General features: G+C 41.5%; 1 protein-coding gene across 1 annotated transcript; it reads right to left on the bottom strand.

Moving 5' to 3' along the window:
- Window positions 1–10,740: 10,740 nt before the first annotated feature.
- On the bottom strand, window positions 10,741–20,140 carry LOC124135300 (dynein regulatory complex subunit 4-like). Its single transcript, XM_046500572.2, has 10 exons — window positions 20,047–20,140; window positions 19,489–19,602; window positions 18,290–18,487; window positions 16,851–17,057; window positions 15,891–16,151; window positions 14,413–14,580; window positions 13,915–14,001; window positions 13,211–13,420; window positions 12,071–12,136; window positions 10,741–11,422 (listed from the first exon to the last, which is right to left on the bottom strand). The coding sequence occupies exons 1-10, from the start codon at window positions 20,047–20,049 to the stop codon at window positions 11,273–11,275; spliced, it is 1,464 nt and encodes a 487-aa protein (XP_046356528.1). The 5' UTR covers window positions 20,050–20,140; the 3' UTR covers window positions 10,741–11,272.
- Window positions 20,141–27,222: the final 7,082 nt, after the last annotated feature.

Below are 27,222 nucleotides of genomic sequence, written 5' to 3'. Positions count from 1 at the left end.
GGTGTTGCAGTGGGGTGTTGCTGGTAGGTGTTGTAGTGTGATGTGGCTGGTAGGTGTTGCAGTGTGGTGTTGCTGGTAGGTGTTGCAGTGAGGTGTGGCGGGTAGGTGTTGCAGTGAGGTGCTGCTGGTAGGTGTTGCAGAGTGGTGTTGCGGGTAGGTGTTGCAGTGTGGTGTTGCGGGTAGATGTTGCAGTGTGGTGTTGCGGGTAGGTGTTGTAGTGTGAAGTTGCGGGTAGGTGTTGCAGTGTGGTGTTGCGGGTAGGTGTTGCAGTGTGGTGTTGCTGGTAGGTGTTGCAGTGTGGTGTTGCTGGTAGGTGTTGCAGTGTGGTGTTGCTGGTAGGTGTTGCAGTGTGATGTGGCTGGTAGTTGTTTCAGAGTGGTGTTGCGGGTAGGTGTTGCAGTGTGGTGTTGCGGGTAGGTGTTGCAGTGTGGAGTTGCGGGTAGGTGTTGCAGTGTGGTGTTGCGGGTGGGTGTTGCAGTGTGGTGTTGCGGGTGGGTGTTGCAGTGTGGTGTTGCGGGTGGGTGTTGCAGTGTGGTGTTGCTGGTAGGTGTTGCAGTGTGGTGTTGCTGGTAGGTGTTGCAGTGTGGTGTTGCTGGTAGGTGTTGCAGTGTGGTGTTGCGGGTAGGTGTTGCAGTGTGGTGTTGCAGTGAAGTGTTGCAGTGTGGTGTTGCGGGTAGGTGTCGCAGTGTGATGTTGCGGGTAGGTGTTGGAGTGTGATGTTGCTGGTAGGTGTTGCAGTGTGGTGTTGCGGGTAGGTGTTGCAGTGAGGTGCTGCTGGTAGGTGTTGCAGTGTGGTGTTGCGGGTAGGTGTTGCTAGTAGATGTTGCAGTGGGGTGTTGCGGGTAGGTGTTGCAGTGTGGTGTTGCAGTGTGGAGTTGCTGGTAGGTGTTGCAGTGTTATGTTGAGGGTAGGTGTTGCAGTGTGGTGTTGCGGGTGGGTGTTGCAGTGTGGTGTTGCTGGTAGGTGTTGCAGTGTGGTGTTGCGGGTGGGTGTTGCAGTGTGGTGTTGCGGGTGGGTGTTGCAGTGTTATGTTGCGGTTAGGTGTTGCAGTGTGGTGTTGCTGGTAGGTGTTGCAGTGTGGTGTTGCTGGTAGGTGTTGCAGTGTGGTGTTGCTGGTAGGTGTTGCAGTGTGGTGTTGCGGGTAGGTGTTGCAGTGTGGTGTTGCAGTGAAGTGTTGCAGTGTGGTGTTGCGGGTAGGTGTTGCAGTGTGATGTTGCGGGTAGGTGTTGCAGTGTGATGTTGCTGGTAGGTGTTGCAGTGTGGTGTTGCGGGTAGGTGTTGCAGTGAGGTGCTGCTGGTAGGTGTTGCAGTGTGGTGTTGCGGGTAGGTGTTGCAGTGTGATGTTGCGGGTAGGAGTTGCAGTGTGGAGTTGCTGGTAGGTGTTGCAGTGTGGAGTTGCGGGTAGGTGTTGCAGTGTGGTGTTGCGGGTAGGTGTTGCAGTGTGGTGTTGCTGGTAGGTGTTGCAGTGTGGTGTGGCTGGTAGGTGTCGCAGTGTGGTGTTGCTGGTAGGTGTTGCAGTGTGTAGTTGCGGGTAGGTGTTGCAGTATGGAGTTGCGGGTGGGTGTTGCAGTGTGGAATTGCGGGTGTTTTTTTCAGGTTTGTAATGAAGGTATATGTTACAGGGTGTTATGTCGGGTATAAGACCGGCGTCAGTTCGCCTAAGTCCAAGATAGATTGTTATCGAACAGGTCACACTTAAACAAGCCACCATCAATAACGTTTGTACATAGTCCTACTTTAACAAGTGGACCTGGATTAAAGACACGTATACCTCTGAGGGTAGATTTCAGTCGAAGGTCAATACCCCTTCGCACTACATACCCGACAGTGGATTGAACTTAGACCTCGATAGATAACCGAAATACTGTTATAAGCATCGTCCAACGCATCTCAACAGAACGCTATACGAAACGCATTCATAAAATCCGTCAGTGAATGAGTGAGTTGGGTTTAACGCCGCTTTTAACAGTACATGTATTCCAGTTATATCACGGCGCGTCAGCTTAATGTGGAAAGAAAGCCCGAAGTGATGCAGGTCTCAGACATTACCACTTCGGTGAAACCCACGAGCACGGGTATGGTGCTGACAAACCTAGAAGCATAATCGGGGCGAACCGGGATTCGAACCCACAATCATAGGTTTCTGGCGTGCTCAAGGGACGCAGCTCTGCACAGCGAGTCGCGGCGCTTTAGACGACTGGGCCACCCGTGCCCCCTAAAATCCGTCAGACGCACTGCATCTATAATGTATTTTATACACGTGAACCACCACGGTATCAATATGACATCCTATGATTGTTACATACACACCAAAAGCAAAACAGGCAGCTTGTGTTGTATACTCCTCAGGAAGCTGAGAATGCAATTTTGAGTGCTCACTGATCCGTTGACCAGGGTAAGAATGCTATTCACATTTGTGTAGACTATGCTTAACATGTGTATGTTGTGTAACGTCGCGCTCAGAAATATTGCGGCTGTATGATGGCGGCCTGTACATAATCGAGTCTGGACCAGACAATCCGGCGTGCGGTATTGAGAGCAACTCATGTGGCACTCAAGCAGCCAGGTCACCGAACCTGACTACCCGATCTATTTAGTCTCCCGGAGTGCCTGTCCCTAAACTAAACGTTATACATTTCATCCACCAGGTAGTAATAGTTTAGATGAGGGGCGGTTGGGTAGCCTCGTGGTTAAGGCGTTAGCTCGTCACGCCGAAGACCCGGGTTCGATTCCCGACATGGGAACATGTGTGAAGCCCAGTTCTGGTGTTCCCCGCCGTGATAAGGATAGAATATTGCCCAAAGCGGCTTAAAATCATATTCACTCAGTGACTCGTTCCGACGACAAGAATACAGCCATTATCGAAGCTTATATTCAAGAGGCCCGTGAAGATCCAGGTTAGAATAGGTCTTCATTCAGCATCCCATGCTTGTCGTAAGAGGCGACTAACAAGATCATGTGGTCAGGCTCACATGTCATCGTATCCCAATTGCGTAGCTCGATTCTCATGATGTCAATCACTGGATTGTCAGGTCCAGGCTCGATTATTTACAGACTTCCGTGATATAGCTGGAATATTGCAGAGTGCGGCGTTAAACAACAAACAAGTTAACCTAAAAACAAACAAACAAACATACGGATATTCAAGAACATAAACATGTGTCATAATTGATGGATTGCAATCACCTTTACGGGGTATAGACCCTAAGGACTGACCCCCTTACAATAGCTGACTTAATGGTTTTAAAGCCGGGGGTACTTGGAGTGCGAGTACATGTCCTTGACCCTGGGTTTAAAAGGCAGGGAAAAGCCAAGTCGATCACCTATCTTTGTACGAATTCATCCAGAGATAATACGTGTCACAAGTGCGGACGGTTACGTTAAAACATATCGATAGGGCTCAAAGTTCGCTTAGATAACATATGTATGTCCAAATTAGTTTATACCCACTAACCTACACAGGGAATATTCCGCAGAGAACATGTGTGTAAAAATGCGAACTCGTCTAACACTAAGTCAATGAAAACTTGTCTTTAAAATATTTTTTCGAAAGAACCTTCCTCTTCTGCTGTTTTCAAGCAAACTAGACTTGGTTTGTTTGATCTAGACTTGCCTTGGCTAAATTTAAAAAAAAATACAGTAAACTACGGTTATAACGAACACGCTTATAACGAACTACGGTTATAACGAACTAAAAATAGTAGTCCCCTTGAGTCCGTTATAACCGTAGTTTAGTGTACCTAAAAAATATGGATTCCTCAGTCATGGTGCAGGACTATATGCGAACAAATGCACATCAAAAATCTGATGATATAGTCATATAAGTTTTTATATTAATTTTCTATCTGTTACTTAAGAGTTGGAGATGCAAGGTGCAGTACTGTTTTATTCTTTTTCGTGCAAGTTCATATGTAGGATGTTTGCTTGTTTGTTGTTTAACGCAACATTCAGCAATATTCCAGCTGTATGATAGCGGTCTGTAACTAATCGAGTCTGGATCAGACAATCAAGTAATTGACATCATATGAATCGATTGAGATAATTGGGATACGATGACATGCATTAACCAAGTCAGCAAGCCTGACCACTCGATCCCATTACGACAAGCATAGTCGCCTTTTACAGTTAGCATGGGTTGCTGAAGACCTATTCTACCCCGGATATTCACGGGTCACATGTGATATGCGTTTTACTCGACGTTGCAAAACTGTTAAATTGACCCGAAGCTCGCTCCCCTCTTCTCCGAATCGCATCGTCCGACCTCGACGTGTTGCACGTGCTGGGGTCGATACGCACCTTTGGCAAGCACTTGATCACGGCGCGTTCCTCAAGTTTATCCTTAATTCCAAAGGTTTGTTTGTTTGTTTGTTTATTGTTTAACGCCGCACTCAGCAATATTCCAGCTGTATGACGGTGCTCTGTAAATAATCGAGTATGGACCACAAGATGTGATTGACATCATGAGCATCGATCCACGCAATTGGGATCGATGACATGCATCAAACGATGCCTGACCACCCGATCCCGTTAGTCGCCTCTTACGACAAGCATAGTCGCCTTTTACGGCAAGCATGGGTTGCAGAGGACCTATTTTAACCCGGATCTTCACAGGTGTTCCAAAGGTCACAGACCACTGATAATATATTGACTTCACGTGAAATAATTGACACAAATGACTCGGGATTTTTGTGGATATGCCTCAATGACATGTTATATCCACAACATATTATCAAGCAATTCCATTACGTGAGACTTTGAACTTACCAATCAACCCTCGTATCAATGACAGAGTTACGCAATTACTTACAGGCTGTTTGTACATATTGATATTATCTCGGCTGCGGCATAAAACAACAGTTAATGCAAGACTCACTGGTACTTTCCTTAAAACGCCAGACCGCCTCCGTGATTTTGTGGTAGAGCGTCCGCCCGGAGAGCGGAAGGTCCGGGGTTCGATCCCCTGCCGCGTCGTACGAAAAGACGTAAAAAGATGGTACTTCTTGTTACCCTGCCTGGCGCTCGGCATTTAAGGGGCTAAAACAAGGACTGGTCGGCTCGGAGTCAGTATACTGTGTCTGAGTGGGGTATTCATGTTAAACTGCGGCATGGTATCTCAGTGGGCTAGCACTATAAATCGGCATCAGTCCGGACTAGTACAAGCAGCCACACACATACACGTGCATGCACGTCGCTATATAAGTGCAATAAACTTGGACGCGACGTTAAACCCAATTTCACCTCACCTCACCTTAAAACGTCTATTTATGGGAGCCTTACATGTTTACTATGACATAAAAAACTATTAACCACCCACAACTATGTTAACAGTAATTGTCCAACAAAAAAACAAAAAATCATATTTCCATTACCTAAGTTTAGCATATCGCATTATGTTAAAAATCCGGACAAAACGTCAAAAACAAACAGTTTAACAAAGAACTAATCGTATTTAAATGTCTTATCCCCCTCCAATCCCATACAGCCTACATGCTCAACCCAAGGTGAAGGAGGGAGACTCAAGAGTGTCTCTCTGTACGTGACTCCACCGTGCGTCTCACTTATCAATGCATGCTTGCTGGGCTTACGGCTCTAGTCCTAGGACGTGTTGTAACGGTTACCTAAGCTGAATGCACTGTCAGTGTAGCGTTTCAATACACGAGGACGTTACATGGATCAGTGCACGTAACTAACATCGAGGTATTCACCTGTGTCTATCATGCATTCATCGGGTACCCGGAACTGTCGATAATAGGGGTTATAGCAGGATTTTACTTGTTTTTTTATGTTTAAAAATGCATGTCATCGTATCCAAATTGCGTGGACCGATGTTCATGATGTCAATCACTGGATTGTCTGATCCAGTTTCGAGTATTTACAGACCTCCGTCATATATTTGGAATATTGCTGAGTGCGGCGTTAAACAACAAACAAAACTACTACCACGATCACCAGTATAAATACTACTGACACTATTATCAATTCTATCACCATCACAACTACTGCTACTGCTATGGCTACTACTGTATTTCTGGCAGCTGTATGGCGGTCGGGTAGCCTAGTGGTTAAAGCGTTCGCTCGTCACGCCGAAGACCCGGGTTCGATTCCCGACATTGGTACAATGTGTGAAGCCCATTTCTGTGCCCAAAGCGGCGTAAAACCATACTCAATCACTCACTCTGCCTGTCGCAACACTGAACTTCGTTGACATTAGTTCTTCAAACATTTAGTTACGGAAAAGACGCGTCTTCAATGAACTCCAGTTTCTGATCACGTCTTATCAACTCCTCGGGAAATATACTCTTTTCATGGGTACCGTTTTTTTAAATAACAGTTACATAGTGGCTATGCAAGTATGGTTTTCTTCAGCATGCGTGCGTGAAACCTGGCACAAGTGGCTTCATATTCGACACGCTTTATGACAATGAAGTTCTGTATTTCGTGGAAAACGCGTCATATATATTACCGTATTCGACGTAATAAGCGCCCAGGGCGCGCTCAAAGTTAGAAATAGGGGGCTCTTATTAGAATGTTATTTTGGTGGAAAAAAACAGAGTTGAAAGATAAATTTCGTGGTTTATGCTGACAGCCTGAAATGTTTATGTACGACAGATATGTATTTCCAGAATTAAATGCCCATAATTAAGGGTTCATATAACACACGAGTGCGTATTACACGCGAATAAATAAGTCTTGTGTACATTGATCAATCGGAAGGGGTGCTAATTGGGATTGTTCACTAGCCAATATTTTAGCAAATGTCGCCTTGGGCGCTTATTAGAGCGGAGCGCTTATTACGTCGAATACGGTAATAGCTTTGTCTTATCACTATGAATATACTGGGCAAGTGTATTGTAACGTTTTGAAAGATCGGATCATGATATATGTACAGGTTAGCGCCTTCTTCAAGGACGAAATAAACCCGTTAAGATCCGGGTTCGAAAAGTTGGAGGATTATTTGTATTGGTTTTGAATGTCTGTTAATGTTCTCCTTGCAACAAAGTAAATAACATACTAGCCTTATTGAATCAAAGACATTGTTATCCTCGTAAAGACTTCACGGCTATAACATACTCCGTTGTGGAGAACGAAGAGACCACATGCTGTCAAGTTTTGTAAGACCCGTGAAGATCCGGGGTAGAACAGGTCTTCAGAAACCCATGCTTCCCGTGAAAGGCGACTATGCTGGTCGTAAGAGGCGAATAACGGGATCGGGTGGTCAAGCTCGCTGACTTGGTTTGATGCATGTCATCGTATCCCAATTGCGGGGACGTCATGACGTCAATCACTGGATTGTCTGATTTACAGAGCACCGTCATATAGCTGGAATATTGCCGAGAGCTAAGCAATAAACATTACTACTACAACCACCACCAGCAAACGTGCGTAAAGAACAGCGACATGTTTTGGGTAAAACCTACTACTACTACTACTACTACTAGAGTGATGATAACCTCATATATCGAAACAGAACCCCATGAAACAAGTTCCAACGTTTAATGTATCTCTTAAAACTACACTACAGTGACTATTTTTCAGTTTTACCCACCAATTCTGGACCAAGTCCACTTTAATATGTCAATCTTTATTTCTAATTAACCAAGTACACAACGTTTCTATTCTGAATTCCCATACTGGGGCGAATCATTAGCACATGCTGCCACCTGACAACTTCAGCACACAACTAACTCATAACTCATTTGAATTAACGCTCATCGTGCACGTGAAAATCAATACTGTCATGTTAATTTCAAAGCTCTTTGGGTGCGTTATTGCTAGCGCTAATACCACCCCCGCCACCACCACAACCCCCCCCCCCCCCCCGCCCCCAACACACACACACGCACACACACACTCACACCACTACTACTACTACTACAAACACACACTCCCCATCACTACTACTACTACTACTACTACTACTGCCCAAAGCGGCGTAAAACCATATTCACTCAGTCACTAGTTAAGACAAGAATACAGCCATTATCGATGCTTATATTCAAGATCTTCACGATCCGGGTTACTACTACAAGGAAACGTGCGGCAAGAAAAGCGACAATTAAACATTGCGTCTATGTATAGCTAACCTCGATATTTAACGATTATATTATACTATTGCCGTTTAAATTTTTTAAACTTAATATGAGCACATGCAATAATACTACACAATCAATATGTCAAACGCTCCCACTGCGTTACACAATGAGCTAAACATACAGGTCTTGCGTGCCGATCAATCTGGCACACTCCCAACTATTCCGAGGAAAGTATTCGTCACCCATCTGGTATTTGATTTTCTTTATGTTCAGGGACTAAAAATAAACTACTCGGGATTTCAATGATGTCATCCTATTTTCGCTTTCACAATTAAACATTTGGGCCTACTCTACTTTCTCGACATGCAACGCTGACCGCCATATACAGTGAATGAGTGGGTGGGTGGGTGCGCTCGTGCGTGAGTTAGGGGCGCATTTAACAGTATCACGGCGCGTCACCCAAATGTGGGAGGAAAATCAAAAGTGTTCAGGTCTGAAGACGTTAACCACAACGGTGAAACCCACGAACACGGGTATTGTACTGACAACCAAGAAACATAATCGGAGCGAACCGGGATTCGAACCCACAACCGTAGGTTTCTGACGTATTTGAGGGGCGCAACCCTGCACAGAGAATCGCGGCACCTCAAACACGGTGCCACCTATGCCCCTGCTTATGCCAATTAAGGACAGTGTCGTTGACCACTCACCACGATTATTCAATAGTTGGTTGTTAACACTGTCATCAGCAACATTCTAGCTATATGACGTCAGTCTGTAAATAATCGCGTCTGAACCAGACAATCCAGTGATTGATATCTTGAGCATTTGGATACGATGACATGCATCAGCCAAGTCAACGAGCCTGACAACCCGATCCCGTTACTTGTTTCGTACCTCTTCAGTGGTTTGTCCCTTGATTGAATAGTGAGGTGAGGTGAAATTGGATTTAATGTCGCGTCCAAGATTATTGCACTTATATAGCGACGTGCATGCACGCGTGTGTGTGTGTGTGTGTGTGTGTGTGTGTGTGTTTCTGTCTGCTTGTACTAGTCCGGACAGATGCCAATTTATAGTGCTAGCTCACTGAGATACCATGCCACAGTTTAACATGAATACCCCACTCGGACACAGTATACTGACTCCGGGCCAACCAGCCCTTGTTGTAGCCCCTTAATGCCGAGCGCCAGACAGGGTAACAACAAGTACCACCTTTTAACGTATTTTAGTATAACGCCACCGGGGATCGAACCCCGGACCTTCCGCTCTTCCAGCAGACGCTCTACCACAAGACCACGGAGGCAGACTGATTGAATAGTGACTAAACTTGCAAACAACACATGATTACAATAAACATCAACACACCCTTTGCTCCTTGTAGAATTGACGGAGGCCTATTAACAGGTGTAAAATCAAAACAAACCAACTGGAAATATACTATCAAATATCAAGGATCCAAGCCATGATGCTGAATGACACCCAAAAAAGCAAAGTCATAGATGCTGACACCCAATCCCCATTTTGGTCACTGAGCCTGATGCCTGATCCCATTTTAGTCACAGAGGCTGACACCCAATCCCCATTTAAGAAACAGAGGCTGACACCCGATCCCCATTTTAGAAACAGAGGCTGACACATGATCTCCATTTGAGTCACAGAGGCTGACACCTGATCCCTATTTTAGAAACAGACTGACACCCGACCCCATTTGAGTCACAGAGGCTGACACACAATCCCCATTTGAGTCACAGGGGCTGACACCCTGTCCCCATTTGAGTTAGAGGCTGACACCCGATTCCTATTTGAGTCACAGAGGCAGACACCTGATCCCCATTTGAGTCACAGAGGCAGACACCTGATCCCCATTTGAGTCACAGAGGCTGACACCTGATCCCCATTTGAGTCACAGGGGCTGACACCCGGTCCCCATTTGAGTTAGAGGCTGACACCCGATTCCTATTTGAGTCACAGAGGCAGACACCTGATCCCCATTTGAGTCACAGAGGCAGACACCTGATCCCCATTTGAGTCACAGAGGCAGACACCTGATCCCCATTTCAGTCACTGAGGCAGACACCTGATCCCCATTTTAGTCACTGAGGCAGACACCTGATCCCCATTTTAGATACATAGGCCAACACCAAATCCCCATTTTAGTCACAGAGGCTGAGACCTGATCCTGATTTTAGTCACAGAGGCTGACAACTGATCCCCATTTTTGTAACAGAGGCTGACAACTGATCCCCATTTTTGTAACAGAGGCTGACAACTGATCCCCATTTTTGTAACAGAGGCTGACATTACCCCATTTTAGTCACTGAGGCTGACACAACCCCCATATTAATCACAGAGGCTGACACCGGATCCCCTTCGTCACTGAGTCAGACATCACAGAGTTGTATAAGTTTCTCCATGACATCAATACAATTATTATCAAGAAGAAGTTGATTTCAACTAAAAAGGGAGTATTTTCAGCTGAGCTAACTCCTGTGTAAATTTTACTAGACTCTGGCTTTGGATCAAGCAGTGGTCAATGGTATCAGCAGTACCATACACCTTCAGTGTACGAATCACACAATCAACCAAGGGACTTGTTCTTAGTCAGCACTCTGTCCAAACATGAACATTAATATATCACAAAGTTGTGATTATGTTTTAAATAATGTTTGCCATCTCTGAACTTCCTAAATAAAAAATCAAAAGCAAGTTTCAGTGAGTAAATTTATTTTCTCAAGATATCACAGACTGTACAATACGCCGGCCATGTGCACACCCGCTATATTGATATGTACATTGTTTAAATGAGGCTGTAGCAATCGATGCCCTGCTAATTTCACTCAACATGATACACATAGTAAAAATACATCTCGTACAATATACTGCCTTTGGACTTAAAAATATTGGACGGAAGAAAGTCAACAATATACTGACCCACAATTTACTAAAATAAGTATCATAATCATAAATGAGCTTGTTTGGTCTAATGTACATACTAAAAAAAAGAAATAAACTTCACAATGCCTGTTTTAAAACCAGACTGGAAAATCCAAAAACCAAAATGTACCCTACATAAAAACTTTAGAACAAAACATTGGCCCCAAACATTTCAGTTTCGGTTAAATGAGGCATTTCTTAAAAATTATATTTTCATAACGTGTATCAAATAAAAATGTTTTACTTCCAATGTTGATGCTTAGCTTCTGGCAATAAATAGATGGGTAGATGGGGATGCTAACATGTTAGGATGGAGCAGACACAAGTCCTGCTGGACCATGTCCAAGGGTCTGACCGCCGACTGTACTCTCGAGGGGCTTGAAGCCAAGTTCTTCTGTTGGAATGCCGAACTGACGTAGCTTGGACTCATAGGTCCTCAGCAGGTCATTGTGAGCCTGATGCGAAAAGAACGGATGTCATTACAAGTATTCAAAACAATTATATTTTTGTGCATTTTGTAAATTTGTAAGTAAAATACAACCAGTATGATATGTGCGCCTATAAAGATCTAAATTATGTTTCTGCAGACATTGTTATAGGAGAAGGGAGATAACTCATGTAAACTCCATACTGCAATTATTTTGATGGATTGCATGTGAAAATATACTTGATCTAGGCCAGGAACATTAAGCCCTAAATTATACACACCCTACATTAAGCAAACACATACAGTTCCTTTATAGTTCTAGCAGCCTTTCAAAACTCTCCAGAGAATGATTTTATTCCAGAAGTACAACTAAAGATTTGTTTGTTTGTTGTATAGCGCCGCACACTCAGCAATATTCAAGCTGTATAACAGCGGTCTGCAATTATCAATTTTGGACCAGACAATCCAATGATTGACATCATGAGCATCGACATACGCAATTGGGATACGATGACATGCATGAACCAAGTCAGCAGGCCTGACTGCCCGATCCCGTTAGTCGCCTCTTACGACAAGCATAGTCACCTCTCACAGCAAGCATGGGTTACTGAAGACCAATTCTACCCCGGGTGTTAATTGAAAACCACACAATAGCATGTATTAGCCTTTGCTTTACCTTGCACACTCTGGCCAGTTCGTATTGTAGATCCTTGATGGCACTGTTCTTGGAGTCAAGCACGTCCTAGAATATCAAGAACAAGATGTAACATTTGGCCTACAGATCGAATTCAAATGGACAAATGTATCAACCAAACCATGTGACAAAGGCAATAATTGATGAGATTTTATTCAAGCCCACAATTTAGAAAAAAATGTTGCCCATCATTGTACCTCATATATACAGGTCTCAGATCTATTGCAGGACTCTAATTTGGGGCGGATTCTCAATGTTATATGACATGCTTGAGATGTGATGTCATGTAAGTTAAACGTCTATTACCGATAGACAAAATGAAGGTTTTCTTATGGCGGATTAATGCTGGTAGAGGAAGAGACCAGTATCTAAAGATCCTAATGCTGTATCATTTTGGAATGGTTTTCAAAAAATAATTACTCAGTCGGAAGTGGGGAAGTGTGAACATATGCAGGATTTTATCAACTCCGGCACATGAGAGGATGGTGCAGAAGGTCTTAGAAAATTATTTCTATGACGAAACTTTGGGGAATGCTTTAAAAAAAGTTCTGACATGCAATCCCTGCACATGATGCTGCTGCTCTAAATGGGACATGATTAAAATAATCCAGAGAAATCACAACATTGATCATCGAATATCTGCCGCTTTATTTGAACCTATATGACATTTAGCGCTATAGAAACTGCCTGTTATTAGTATCATATGATAATCTGCCATAGATCTGAGTATACGCCAATATCTGCCCTATTTGTGGAATCTGCTATAGATATGAGAATCCACCACGAACAGAGTCCTACTAAAGATCAGAGTCCTACATATATCTTCACAAGGATACACGGTAGGAGTAGAATTCTGTCACATGTAACTATGCAAGCATGGAAACAGCTTTTTGGAAATAATGAAATTTGCTACCGGAATATGCTGTCAGTAATCGCCTTATTCTGTTCAAAATATATTCCCCAAATGAGTTCGTCATAGTGTAGTTATACATTTACTTTCAGTCTTCTGGATCACCTATGAAATTTCCGAATGTATAAATGTTAAGTACACTTCAAAAAGAAGGTAGGTGCATCCGTCTACTCCAAATCTGGATCTACGTATGCTATGCGACTACAGCGTACCTCTAACTTCCGCGTGACAACGGTGAGAGCGGTGGGGTCAAGGTTAGATGCAGATAAGACTTCGTTCAACTGGGCTTCCTTCTTCTCCAAGGTGTCGGCCAAGGCGTTCAGCTTCTTCTCCAGGAGGAGATTCTTGAAGTTACTCTTCTGTTGAACCTCATGGATTGCTTTGACGAACTTGCGGTACAGATCGTCTCTCTCCTCCTGAGTCTGCAGCATCAAACAAGAACATAGACATCCTCTCACATTCTCTAAACTCTTAAAGAATTATCTAAGCCTAAAGATTTTGTCACAAGGCCTTATCTTAAGAAAGTTTACAGGTAATTTTATACAGTTATTATATCATGGTTATTGGGAGACACCGCTGGCCATTTATCTATGCACTGCAGTTTGATGTGGATTTCGTCCCTTAGGCAGCCTAGATAGTAAGTTTGAATCTCTGTTCATCCTGATTAGGTTTCTAGGTTTGTCATCACCAGACCATGCTTGTGGAATTCACCAAAGTGGTAAACATTTGAGACTTGCATCACTTTCCTCTTTTCTCCATCACGTTGACACGCTATATTATACATGAAATTTTGTTTTAAGAGTTTAACCAAACTCTCTCCTGGTCACGGACCAGTGCTGTTGTACAAATATGGTAGAAATAAACTAAACTAATCAATGCAATTCAAGAATAAAGTATGATTTTTCATTTGCGTTACCTTCTGGAATCTCTGTTCTAAGACTTCGTGCTCCCATTTAAGTGCACGGAAATCATCCTCTGTTACACGTAACCTGGCCTTGGTCATCTGCAGACAGAGATTTATAACTAATGATTCAAAATGAACATCAATTAAACAAAAACAATTACTGAGTTTCACAAATAAACAAACAAAATACCATTAATTACTCACGCCCTTCCTGATCAAAGGGACACAACTCCTTCACAAATTACCTCCCCTCGATTAACTCAAATCCACAGATCATCACATATGAACTTAATCTGCTAAACTTCATTCCTATAAAGGTTGTATAACTGCAGTACATATCAATAGCAAGACAACTTTCTAACACTGAATTTAATAAGAGTGATTGGTCTCTATGTTTGTATTGATAAAATCTAAACAATATTGAGTCATATATATGTATGAGTGATACTTAGACTGAACTTGTATATAGTCTAAGCCACCTCTCTTCCTCCATGTGACAGATGTACTTACACGGAGGGTCTCTTTATCCTTCTCATAGTTGGCGAGCTGTTTGCGGAGGTCCTCCACTTCCTCGCGGGCCTTCTGCAGCGGTTCCGTCAGCCGCTTGTTCTCGGCGATCACCTCCGCCATCTGCTTCTCCATCCGCTCCTCCTTCTTCTTCATGTCCTCAACTTGTTCCTGCCACACAAAATGCCAACTATTGGTCGCGACAATCATGATTTCCTGAATAACCAACACTTTTCAGAGAAGGATCCTGGAGTTTGCAAACGATGGTGTACACATGATACCCAAGTTACGATGTGACTTAGCTGAGGGCGAGTTTAACATGTATGGTATCTGAAAAAAGGTTTGGGGGCATCCATTGAACCATTATTCAAGATCCGCCAATGCTGGTTGTATCTATTTATGAGTACCAAGAACTCTCTGTAATAGCAGTTAGGTTACCACTGTACCATTTGTAAAATAAATTTTTTTGTAAAGCTTTATGCTTATAATAGATTGGAATGTCCATGTTGAATTACTCACTGTCTTAATTACTAGAATGTGTTGGTAAAATATCCACACTATTTCCACTGAAACCATGTCTCCACTACTTGTGTCACATATATTTTGTCAGTTTAAATTATTGGAGCATTCTTTAGGTCAATGATAAATGCTATAGGAAAAATGGGTATCAGCACTTTTCTGACAACCTACACCTTATGCAAATCTGATTCAGGTGAACATGATTAAAAAAGTTCAGACATAATATGTTTAAAATCAGATCTTAGTTCTCACTATCGCAAAACAAAGATCTGAGGACATCCTATTATGGGTCATGTCAGAACAAACTTTCATCCAACCAATCAGAGCATCGCTTACCAGATCAGGAAAGTACCTGTCACAATGTCTAATCTAACCATGCAACCTCGAAAAATTTAACACTGGGTATTCTGAAAGACAGTTACTGGCTTTCCAACTGAATCTGTCAAAATCTCCGCCTATCTCTTGCTTCAGTGGGATAAATATTTGAATGGAAGAGACTTTGCTTGCCCGTGGGAAGTACTGCCACAGTATCTAGGCCATCCAGGTTCATTTTTGAAATTTTGAATCAAGAATTGTCAAAATATTTTTCAAAGCGTAGTTCTCAGTTTGAAACTAGTGCTATATAGCTTGAGAAATCTTATATCTGATTCGCGATTGTCAATTTCATGTCTGTCATTTGATTGGTTGGTCAAAGTTAGCGAAAGGTTGTTTTGACTGACCTGTAACAGGATGTCCTCAGATAGTTTAGTGGTTGTGAGAACTAAGATCTGATCTTAATGAAATTAGTTGAGACAACACCCATAGTATTCAAATGTAAATCAAAGATACTAACTTTGACACAAACAATCTAATTTGGAGTCCTCATCCTCAAGATAATAAACACCAAGTTTTGGAAAGGACAGCGGAACTTGTGCCAGTTCCTAACTGTCGTTTGCTCTTAATACTACATGTCATTTCCCTACCTTGAGTGTGTTGATGAGGGCAAGGTTGTTGAGCGTGATATCATTGTAGTAGTTCTTGATATCACTGAAGGCCTTCTCATGGTTCTTCATCAAGGTGTTGATCTGACCGTTCTTCCTCTCCTCGATCTCATGGATCTCAGTCTTCCTCCTCAGGTCCAGCTCATCTCGCAGAGCTCGCATCTTCTTCTCGTACTTCGACTCAATCTCCCGTGCCTGGCGCTCGAAGTCCCGCCTCAGCTCCGTGATCTGCTCATCATTTTTCTGGAAGAAAACACAACAACATATTTAAAGAACCCTGTGAATTTCAATATTATACTGAAACACTTTTAATCACGAATTTTTGCAATATTTGGCAAAATGGCCACAGCAATCAAATTCATCTGTTCTGTGTATTTAGGCATGAGTAACAATACACTACAGTGTTGCCATCTTGGTTCAAATCTCATTTGATATGTTTTGAGATGAAAATAAGAAAAAAAAAACACATCGTGTCTGATGCTTGAAAACATGTGTTCCCATTGTGGGTCAGTCTATAGTTATCCTGCTACGACAGTATCTATAACATGATGGTATTATATATCCCTCCCTTCACCTTCTCTGAAACACAAAGAGCAAAATGCTTTACTTTCTTACTTTGCTTTACCTTCTAATCTTTACTATGATAATCTGTCATTTTGTTTGTCTGTCAGGGACATAATCAGGAATCTTTTCATCATCTGATTGACTAGGTCGTCTGCTATGGTGGTCGTTATTGTGAAGCCATTGGAAACAAGAACAGCGACCTGATTGGACATCTGGTTTTAATAACAAGGGACACAACTCCTGTTCTTCAAGGGGTGGCGCCACAATCGAAAAAAGGCTTGAAATGGCAAGGGTGAATATTAGGCTTGATTTAGGCTAGAGGACACTCTCGCCTTGGAAAGATGGTAAAAGAGAAAGAGACGTTATCAGATCACTCACCCTCTTCAGATTCTTGATAACATCTTCATGAGCCATCTCCTGCTCTTTGAGTTCCACCTTGAGAGCACGGCGGTCCTTCCGAAGATCCTTCTCCTCGTACTGATGAGTGTCTTCAGCTAATTTCAGAGACACTGCACTCTGTGCCTTCAGCTCTGAGATGTTGTTCTGATGCTCATACAACAAGTGCTTCACCTTTTGTTTGTACACCTGGAATACACAGACCAACGTGTAGGAATGGTAGCAGAATTATCATACTGACCCTTCAGGGATATGACACGAACACATCTTCATTTTGTGACTAAATACTTTCAGGGGTAGATTTATCAACAAATTTGTATGTAGAGAGCAGGGCTTGCTCCTTTTAAAAGTTACTGGCCCTTCCCCAAACTGGTTTATAACTAAATGGTGGAGGCCATGAAGTAGCCGAACGTCAGGTCGTGTAGTCACCTTGCAGGGCTCTGAAAGTTTATAACTCCTAAAACCCAAACAGTTTTTTTCCGGCACTCTGGGATTAAATCTTGGCTTCCATTTGCATCATTTCATGGGGATTTAATGAGCAATTAAAGATGTTGTTGTACACAACATTACAAAATGGCGGCTGGCTGTTATACAACCAAGATGATCAAATTTAAAAAATACAACACACAGGGGCTATCTACTTTACGTTTCAGCAAACCCTTTGTAATTTTAAAAGTATATAGGCCAACAGTGAAATCGACCACTCTACTCTGGGATTAATCTGGGATTTTAAAGTAAAAGCAAATTCAATTTATATTGTGCAAATGGAACAAATATTTTGCTGGTCCTTTTGACTGACAGTCATAGTGAGTCTGAAATTGATTATTTGTAGGTCTACAAAGGTAAGTTTTCTTTACACAACTGAATAATTAATTATATTCTTAATCAATATATGGAAATATATCACAATAATTTGAGATGAAGTATCAGCACCTATAACATTAGAGAAATGTGCCCATGTTGGGAGCTATTACTAACTTCTATGCCTTTACAATGCATGTATATATATTTTTGGATTAAAAATATGGTCTTGTTAATGAGTGAAAATGAGAACAATTTCATCCACGGGTTATCCAACAGGTTATATAACACTATGAGATTGCACACAATGTTTACCATACTTGACGTAATAAGCCTAGTGAACAATCCCAATTAACACCCCTTCTGATTGATCAATGTACACAAGACTTATTTATTCCTATATAATACGTGTGTTATATGCATCCTTAATTATGAGCAATTATAAATTCTGGAAAAATATATCAGTCGTATATAAACATTTCAGGCTGTCAGCATGAACCACGAAATTTACCATCTTTCAACTCCTTTTTTTTATCACAAAATAATATTCTAATAAGAGCACTCTACTTCTAATTTTGAGTGCGCCCTGGGCGCTTATTAGGTCGAATACGGTATCATACCTTGATTTCAACTTGATGTCTCTCTTCTGCATCTTCCATTTCCCGATCCTTATTCCTGAGTTCTGCCTTCTTCTCCTCTAGCTGACGCTTTGTGATCTCCCAGAACGTGTTCACTTTGTCTCGCTCCAGCTGGAAGTAGTTCCTCTCCTCCCGCTCTCGATCCAACTCATCTCGCAGCCGGACAATGTGCTCTTCCAGCTATTATCACAAAATAGGTTAGTTAATAAATCCTTGTTTATGAGTTCATATTTCTTTCTTTAAGATGCACATGTACAACAAATCTCCCAATATGTCTTCATTTCTACTATCCAGAAATACACAAGGAACAGAGTTGAAGTATTGCTTGTGCTAGCAGACCATTATTTTCCCATTATTATAGTTAACAAAAAAATTTAAAAGTACATATGAAATGTAATTTCGTCCATAGTAGGGCTTGGACATGTCCAAATTTACTACACGGGTATCCCTCCCTACACAGATACCCTTCCCCCTACTACACGACCCTACCTAGGTACCCACTGTTGGTCTAAGTTGTGTACAAAATGTTCAGTTGGGGATTGTTTTACTGGAGCAGAGGCAAAAAGTATTTAGATATACTAGCATAAAACAATCTGATCATGAACACACTGAAGTTGATTTTTGTTTTGTTTGTTGTTTAACGCCGCACTCAGCAATAGTCCAGCTTTCTGACGGCGGTCTGTAAATAATCGAAGCTGGACCAGACAATCCAGTGATTTACATCATGAACATCAATCCACACAATTGGGATCGATGACATGAATCAACCAAGTCAGCGAGCCTGACCACCCGATCCTGTTAGTCGCCTTTGAGACAAGCATAGTTGCCTTTTACGGCTGAAGACCTATTCTACCCCGGAATCTTCAGGGGTCACACTGAAGTTGACTGAAGCTTTGTTTTTAATCAAACATATAAAGTAAGAAGGAACGTGTGCAAAGTCAGAAAGAAATGCAAACAAATTAGCAAGTGTAACCATGGAATTTTATTGTTATAATCAATATATCACATGACTAACCATGCACAGGTCTGGGTTGCCTGTGCTGACCCGGGTCGTACTCAGGACATTTAATAACATTGAATCTAGTCTTTTATCCATTTTCTCATACAAAATGTTCAGGTTGAAATGGTAAAATACACATATAATTTACATAATTAACAGAATAAGCGGGAATACAACAAACCTGCTCTTTTGTCATTTCCTCTGTTGAGATTCCATCTATGACGGTTGGGGTTTTTGCCTTGCCAGACTTCTTCCCCTTCTTGCCTTTCTTCCCACTCTTCTTCTTTTTGGGAGGCTACAGAAACAACAATCATAAATGATTCCTACCAGAAGAAAGCAAAACAATGTCATATCAAAATAAAGCAGGCAGTAACTCAAGTCTTACTAAAAACTGAAAACACAAACTTGTCGTAAATATGAAATAGTGAGCTAAGAATAATCATACAGAAGCGTTTTGTATATCTAATGCATACATATGTTTCACTTCAAACAAGCCGTACCATTGAAAATTGATTCTTCACGAACCGAACGACCAAAACCAATCTTCACACCATAATAAACGGACTAATAAACAAACAAGATGTCGCGAAAATAGGAGACACGTCCCCAAGTTACTCTTAACTGTTTCAGAGAAATCGGTCAAAGCTGCCTACCATCGCGACCTCAGCTATGCTAGTGGGTTAGAACAGTCATGGACGTTTACTGCTATGATTTAAGGTCAGACCCTCGATGCACCTACCATTTTGACGTTTGTGGGGAGGAAATAAAGTCAACACAACAATGGAGCTTCCTCCCGTTGTCCACAGCAACAAGAACCCGGATGTGAGATCTCGTTAGTAGTCTCCCAAATTAAAAAATACTTCTTTATCAAAATTAAACATAATCACTAACTTTTTAACGCGTGAGAATGAAAACAAAAACAAGCACTCATAAATGAAACATAAAATATCGCTTTATTCTACAAATTATCAACCAAGGGGCGTAACTCAGCATTACACTAGTTACGCTCTTTCATTGCGCGGCCGCCGAATCTCCTTCCTTTGTCCGATAATCGACAGAGGAGTGCCGAGTCTGACTCAAAGCTGATTCATCTAATGGAATGGGGTTAAGTAAAATCTCTACTTATATCGCATAAGAAATATTATTTATTTTAGATCAATTTTTTGGGTCGTTTTTACTTTTGTTAATTCATAACGAAATGATTTGCTTGACCCATCAATTTATTTTCTTAAACTTTGCAGATCCATCTATCTTTATTTAATAATTGACATTAATAAACCTAGATCGATACTAAAATTTGTTACAGCAATATAATACAAACCTATATAGTATATTATTATCTTTTGTAATATATTTTAAAGACGTCTCACGGTTAGCTCTTTCAAATATATTTAACCATGATTAGGCGATAAAAACACACACACCACACAACGGAAATGTTTCTAACTTGAGCCATGAGGCAATACAAATGAGCAGCATGACACATCGGTATGTTCAACTGATCGGCGAACTTCCTACCACGGAAACTATGATCCACCCAGTTAATTATAACTGATCACCAAAAAAGGTAACGCCCTTTCCTTTTGAAATTTATTATGAAATATGAACATTATATCTTGTACATAATGAAATGGATGGATGTTCTAATTTTCGTCCAATCATATCGGAGAGTTACACGTTATATCTGTCATGTAGATTCAACAACAAACCAGGGCAATGATAAAATAGACAATTTGTATGGATAGCTTCTTTATTATTATTATTATTACTGTAATAGCGACGTTTCGAGACAGATTATACCGTTGTCAAGCAAGACTATAAAGAAGTTGTTAACCATAGAAAACATTGTCATACGTCAACTGATTTGAACATAAGTAAGGATAATATATATGGATGAACAACTTCTTTATTACAATTAGGAGCGACGTTTCGTTGTAGGTTTTAACACCGTTATCAAGCAAGTGATATATAGAGTATGGTTGACAGGTATATATACAGGTAGGAAGCAGTGTGTGTACAGTCTTGATCACGGTTGATTGAACAATGAACATGCCTATCAAACAATTCAGGGCAATAGCATCGACACTGTACATACAAATGACACAAAACATTGACTTTGATAATAATGATACTTTATGTTATGATACATATGTTAATCATACGTTATCAAATTGAATGTTTCATTTTTCCTTTTAGTTTTCGTTTCTATATATAAAATATTTCATATCTTGCTTGGAGAAAATACCAAAGTCAGTCAATGATCTTTTATGCGTTGCTCAGTCAAGGGGAGATAAGTCTAATGGCAACATTCTCTGTTATTGTGCACGTGTTAGGCCACTCCTATTGGATCCGGGATCGTATCCGGCGTTTTTGCGTGACATTCATTTTCCTTTGTAATTTTACATATTATTGATTGCATACATTCTGCCTATACAATAATGCATGTTATATATGCAGTAGATATGATGAATACATACGACGCTATTAATCGCGAATCAACTCTTTCTGTCACAAATATATCCGCCTTTTTATTTAAGAGACTACCCATCATTTATAATAGGGAATCCCACTACTATAATAAACGGACAGTCGCTAAGTTAAATAAACCCTTCAAACTCAGTGAATATACATTAACCGTCCATAGAGAATGTTTAAAACCCACAGCAGAGGGTTTTAGCTTTACAATTTGTCAACGCAGTTTTACAGGCCAAACTTTTCACCAAAGTGGGATAGAATTAACATTTCGAGAAGATTCTTCTTTGTCTTACCGTTATGATTTCAGTGATGAATTTAAAGCAAGTCAATTAGGAAAGGGAAATAAAACATCTGTGACGTCATTCTATTGTTTAAACGCTCCATTATGTTTCAGGAATGGAGTGAGTGAGTGAGTGAGTGAGTATGGCTTTACGCCGCTTTTAGCAATATTCCAGCAATATCACGGCGGGGGACACCAGAAATGGGCTCCACACATTGTATCCATGTCTGGAATCGAACCCGGGTCTCCGGCGTGACGAGCGAACGCTTTAACCACAAGGCTACCCGACGGCCCCTTCAGGAATGGAGACTTGTTTGTCAATCATACATGATCTTGAACCAACATTGCAATATATTTACACTTGAAACAGACGGAACTATTTTCTTTATATTTTGAAAAGGAAATTATTTCAAATTTTGTCGGGAAACATGTGTCGCCAGTGAGTTTCGAACCAGCAACGTTTGACTTGAGGACAATAATTATCGACCTCAACTACGGCGATACATGACACTACGGTAAGAAATAAACTTTTAAATATTTTTAAATTGCTGCATAATCCTAAAAGCTTAAATATGTGCATAATGTTGTGTTTCAGCGTGTTACCTATATGTTCATTTTTTAAGCATATAGATACACCTTTGGCGAGATAAAAATATCTGGTAAACACATATATATCCTTGAACACACAATGCCATTTAGAAAGTTGTCAAATGAAACAAACGTAATGTTTGGGATAACACTTTCTCGGTAAAGCTTCCAGTACTGTTTTGGGTTGAGTCCTGTCCGTGATTCGAAACCACACTGTCAGAGAGAGGCATCTAATCGCCAGTACTCAAAGTCAGCGATCTAACCAACTCAGGGGAGGTCGGGTAGCCTAGTGGTTAAAGCGTTCGCTCGTCACGCCGAAGACCCGGGTTCGATTCCCGACATGGGTACAATGTGTGAAGCCCATTTCTGGTGTCCCCCGCCGTGATATTGCTGGAATATTGCTAAAAGCGGCGTAAAACCAAACTTAATCACTCACTCACTCACTCACTAACCAACCCAGCCACCGATGCTCTGCGCCATTATCTTTAAGCGAGTGTGAGTGAGTTGGGTTTAACGCCGCTTTTAACATTATTCCAGTTATGTCAGCTTAATGTGGGACGAAAGCCCGAAGTGATGCAGGTCTCAGACGTTTACCACTTCGGTGAAACCAACGAGCACGGGTATGGTGCTGACAAACCTAGAAACATAATCGGGGCGAACCGGGATTCGTACCCACAATCATAGGTTTCTGGCATGCCTAGGGGACGCGAATCGCGGCGCCTTAGACGACTGGACCACCCGTGACCCCTTATCTTTAAGGAATAGGATGATACTCGGACATTTCCCTCTACGTAACCCCCTGATTTGTCACAAGAAAGCCTCAAGCCCTTTGCCTTTATTTCATCCTTTTTTTCATATCACTTTCATTTTAGAGATGTGTCGTGCATCCTTCTCAATATCCCCTGGGGTCACATGTCGATAAAGCTACACTACCGAAATGCGAGACCTGGAGACATAGAGGATGGTTGTAAAAAAGACTTTGTTCTTTTTTTTTTACAATTTAAAAAACAACCCAATCCTTAAACCAAATCATAAGAGAGGCCCATGAAAAGATTACCGCAGTGTGGTATTACTTTACGGAAAACTGTGCATTTGTCTCAAAATGTCAACAACAACAACACAAAAAGGTATATTAAGAAATTGAAACTTTGTTACCAAAACGCTGTTTATTTAAAAAAAAAAATTTTTTTGTTATTAATGTGTGATTTATTCTTGCATTTTACTTCTCTGTTTGATTAAAGTATTTAAAGACCTTATTTATACGTTATTATAACGCGATCAATGTCGCTGAAAACACAATCTGTTTGTCCGCCCACTTGATCTATATCGATTTTAGAAGTTATTAATTATAATGTCTACACCTTGACTAACTTTGGACGACCAGGATGCGTGAAGTCACTCTCTAACATAGCTATTTGTATTAATATCCCTGACGTGTTCACACACAAGAGGAAATGTTGAATGTTTTCCGCTGTGAGTTACAAAGGATCTTTGTGATGTAAGCAAAGTTACATTTATCCTCGCAATCATATGCTAAAGTCAATACTTTCTGAATGAACTCTGAATAAACTCTGAATTAACTCTGAATTAACTCTGAATAAATTCGGAATGATTATGTCACCATCACTGAATGCTTGTTATTTCAACTGCGCAGTGAAAATTGGAAAATCCACATATGCGAACATAGCAGTAAATATTTTTTACGGGCGCTTCACCTGCAGGAAACGAAAGTCGGTATTATATTTAGGAGAACATACTTATTGTAAAAATATTGACAGCATTCGCGAGTATTTCTTTTCATTGTCACACAACCATTTTTGGATACGGAATTCAGGTATCTTTTACTAAACAACATAAAATTTATGACTCAATTCCTAATCTAGTCATGAATGTTTAGGACTGCAATTATCCTCATGTGAATAATTTCTCATATAGTTCTGCATACAGTAAACAACATTTATAACGAACACGCTTATAACGAACTGTCGGATATAACGAACTGTTTCTTGGTGCCGTCCATTTTTTATATAGATGTTGTACATATGCTTATAACGAACTACGGTTATAACGAATTAAAATTAGTGGCCCCTTTGAGTTCGTTATAACCGTAGTTCGTTATAACCGTAGTTTACTGTATATATTTCCATCAGCCTGTTCGTGTACCTGTTCTTGAACGCGTTCTTGTACGTGCTTCCAAGCGTGTTGGTGTCACTGATGAAAGAGATTTTGAAAAGAGTGCTGTTAACTTTGAAATACGAGAGTGAAGTTGCATAATAAAATCTACGTGACTTATAGCACGCGACACGATGTAGCAATATCTCGGACCGTCACGGGTAGATGGTCCTTGAATTTCCCTACATAATTTATGTCTAGACGTGACTGGTGAAGATTTACAGAAAAACCGGAAAAACAGAAATAGGTAGCTGCTATACCTAAGGTCTGGATAGAACATTTCTGGCAGATTTGTGGTATAGGCTTGGAGAGGAGGAGTGAGTATATGATGTTTGTTGCACTCAAGTATGTCAGCTTTATGATGTTGGTCTGTCTATAAAGGCGTCTGGACCAGACAGTTCAGTGATTGATATTATCATAAAGAGCTCTAGAAAAAAACCCAACAGATGTGAGTATCTATACTTTAGAACTTTATAGAACATTACTGACATATTTGTCGTAAACTTTGCTTGTTTGTTTGTTGGTAACGCCGCACTTAGCATTATTCTAGCTCTATGATGGCGGTCTGTAAATAATCGAGTCTGGACCGGACAGTCCAGTGATTGACATCATGAGCATCTACCCACGATGCGATGAAATGCATCAACCAAGTCAGCGAGCCTGACCACCTGATCCCATAAGTCGCCTTTTACGAAGACCTATTCTACTCCGGATCTTCACGGGTCGTCCAATGATTGATATTATGAGCAAGGATCCACGCTAAAGGGTACCATGACACGCAGTCAACCAACATTAAGCTTGGTCACCGATCAATTCAGTCGCCTCTTGCAACTCGGGACACGGATATCCCTGTCGTCTAAGGCGCCGCAAGTCGAGTTGCGTCCCTTGGGCACGCCAGAAACCTATGGTCATGGGTTCGAATCCCATTTCGCCCCGACTGTTTTAGAGTTGTCAGCGCCGTACCCGTAGTCGTGGATTTCTGAGGCATGTGTCCCATTAAGCAGACATGCCATGATATAATTGGAGTACTGTACAAAGCGACGTTAAACCCAACTCACTCACTCCCCTTACAGTGAATAAGTATGGTTGTACGCCGCTTTTAGCAATATTACAGCAATATCACGGCGGGGGACACCAGAAATGGGCTTCACACATTGTACCCATGTCGGGAATCGAACCCCGTTGTTGGTTGGTTTGTTGTTTAACGCCGCACTCAGCAATATTCAAGCTATATGACGGAGGTCTGTAAATAATCGGTTCTGGACTAGAAAATCCAGTGATTAATATATTGAACATCAATCCACGCAATTAGGATCGATGACATGCATCAACCAAGTCAGCGAACTGACCACCCGATCCCGTTAGTCGCCTCTTACGACAAGCATAGTCACCTTTTACGGCAAGCATGGGTTGCTGAAGACCTATTCTACCCCGGAATCCTCACGGGTCGAATCGAACCCGGGTCTTCGGCGTGACGAGCGAACGCTTTAACCACTAGGCTACCCGACCGCCCCAATCCCCTTACAATTAGCATAGATTGCTGGGTACCTATTCAAACGCGGAATACCTACTGATGGGGAATTATTTCACAACAGTTGATTTATATCTGGCATTGAAATTACTCGCATCCTCATCCTATCTAGTACAGGACACAACAAGATAACTTTCAACATGGCGCATGTGTAACCCAGAAGATAAAACAATTGTAATTTGCGTGTGGTACCTTCAGAATCAGGAATGAGAATATGGCACAATTCAGTTTAAATATTTATGTATTAAAAGTCATCTCCATGTACCCATGTCCCCATGTAATTTTCTCAAACCCACAACGAATAAGGCAATGATTGGGTGCTTGTAATAATTCGGACTAATGCGGGTTTTATAGCGCTAGCCCCGCTGAGATAAATAATCGAGTCTGGACCGGACAGTCCAGTGATTGACATCATGAGCATTGATCCACGCAATTGGGATACGATGACTTGCAGCGAGCCTGACCACCCGTTCCCGTTAGTCGCCTCTTACGTCTGGCACAGTCGCCTTAACGCCGCAAAGTATGGGGCACACGAGAGAGCAGTGGTGACTTCGATGCTATACAGGAATACAAAGTGTGAAGTTTATTGTTTTCATTATCCACCGTAGCATGCGCGGTTGGAATATTGCCCAAAGTTCATTAAATTCATATACACTTGTTCATACCCTACTCTGCAGCCACTCACCAATCCTTCATCAAAAGCTTGTTGGTTGAGGCCGCACTTTGCAATATTGACGTCGGCTTGTAAACAATCAAGTCTGGACCAGACAAACCTGTGATTGATAGTATGAGCAATGTGCCACGATACGATGAGTCTGTCCACCTAGAACATTTAGTTGCCTCTTACGACAGGCATGGGTAGAATTGGG

This window comes from Haliotis rufescens, unplaced genomic scaffold, assembly GCF_023055435.1.
Source record: "Haliotis rufescens isolate VD_foot unplaced genomic scaffold, xgHalRufe1.0.p SCAF_19, whole genome shotgun sequence".
Classification (NCBI taxonomy): domain Eukaryota; kingdom Metazoa; phylum Mollusca; class Gastropoda; order Lepetellida; family Haliotidae; genus Haliotis; species Haliotis rufescens.
The sequence above is the reverse complement of the archived record's forward strand: the minus strand, read 5'-3'. Positions and strand labels throughout refer to the sequence as shown.

What these genes read in the sequence shown, in the direction of transcription:
- LOC124135300 (XM_046500572.2), bottom strand. An exon ending in AGGAAATGACAAAAGAGCAG is followed by an intron (nt 18,488 to 19,488) that starts GTTTGTTGTATT and finishes TTGTGATAATAG; the next exon opens with CTGGAAGAGCACATTGTCCG. An exon ending in GACATCAAGTTGAAATCAAG is followed by an intron (nt 17,058 to 18,289) that starts GTATGATACCGT and finishes TGTGTATTCCAG; the next exon opens with GTGTACAAACAAAAGGTGAA.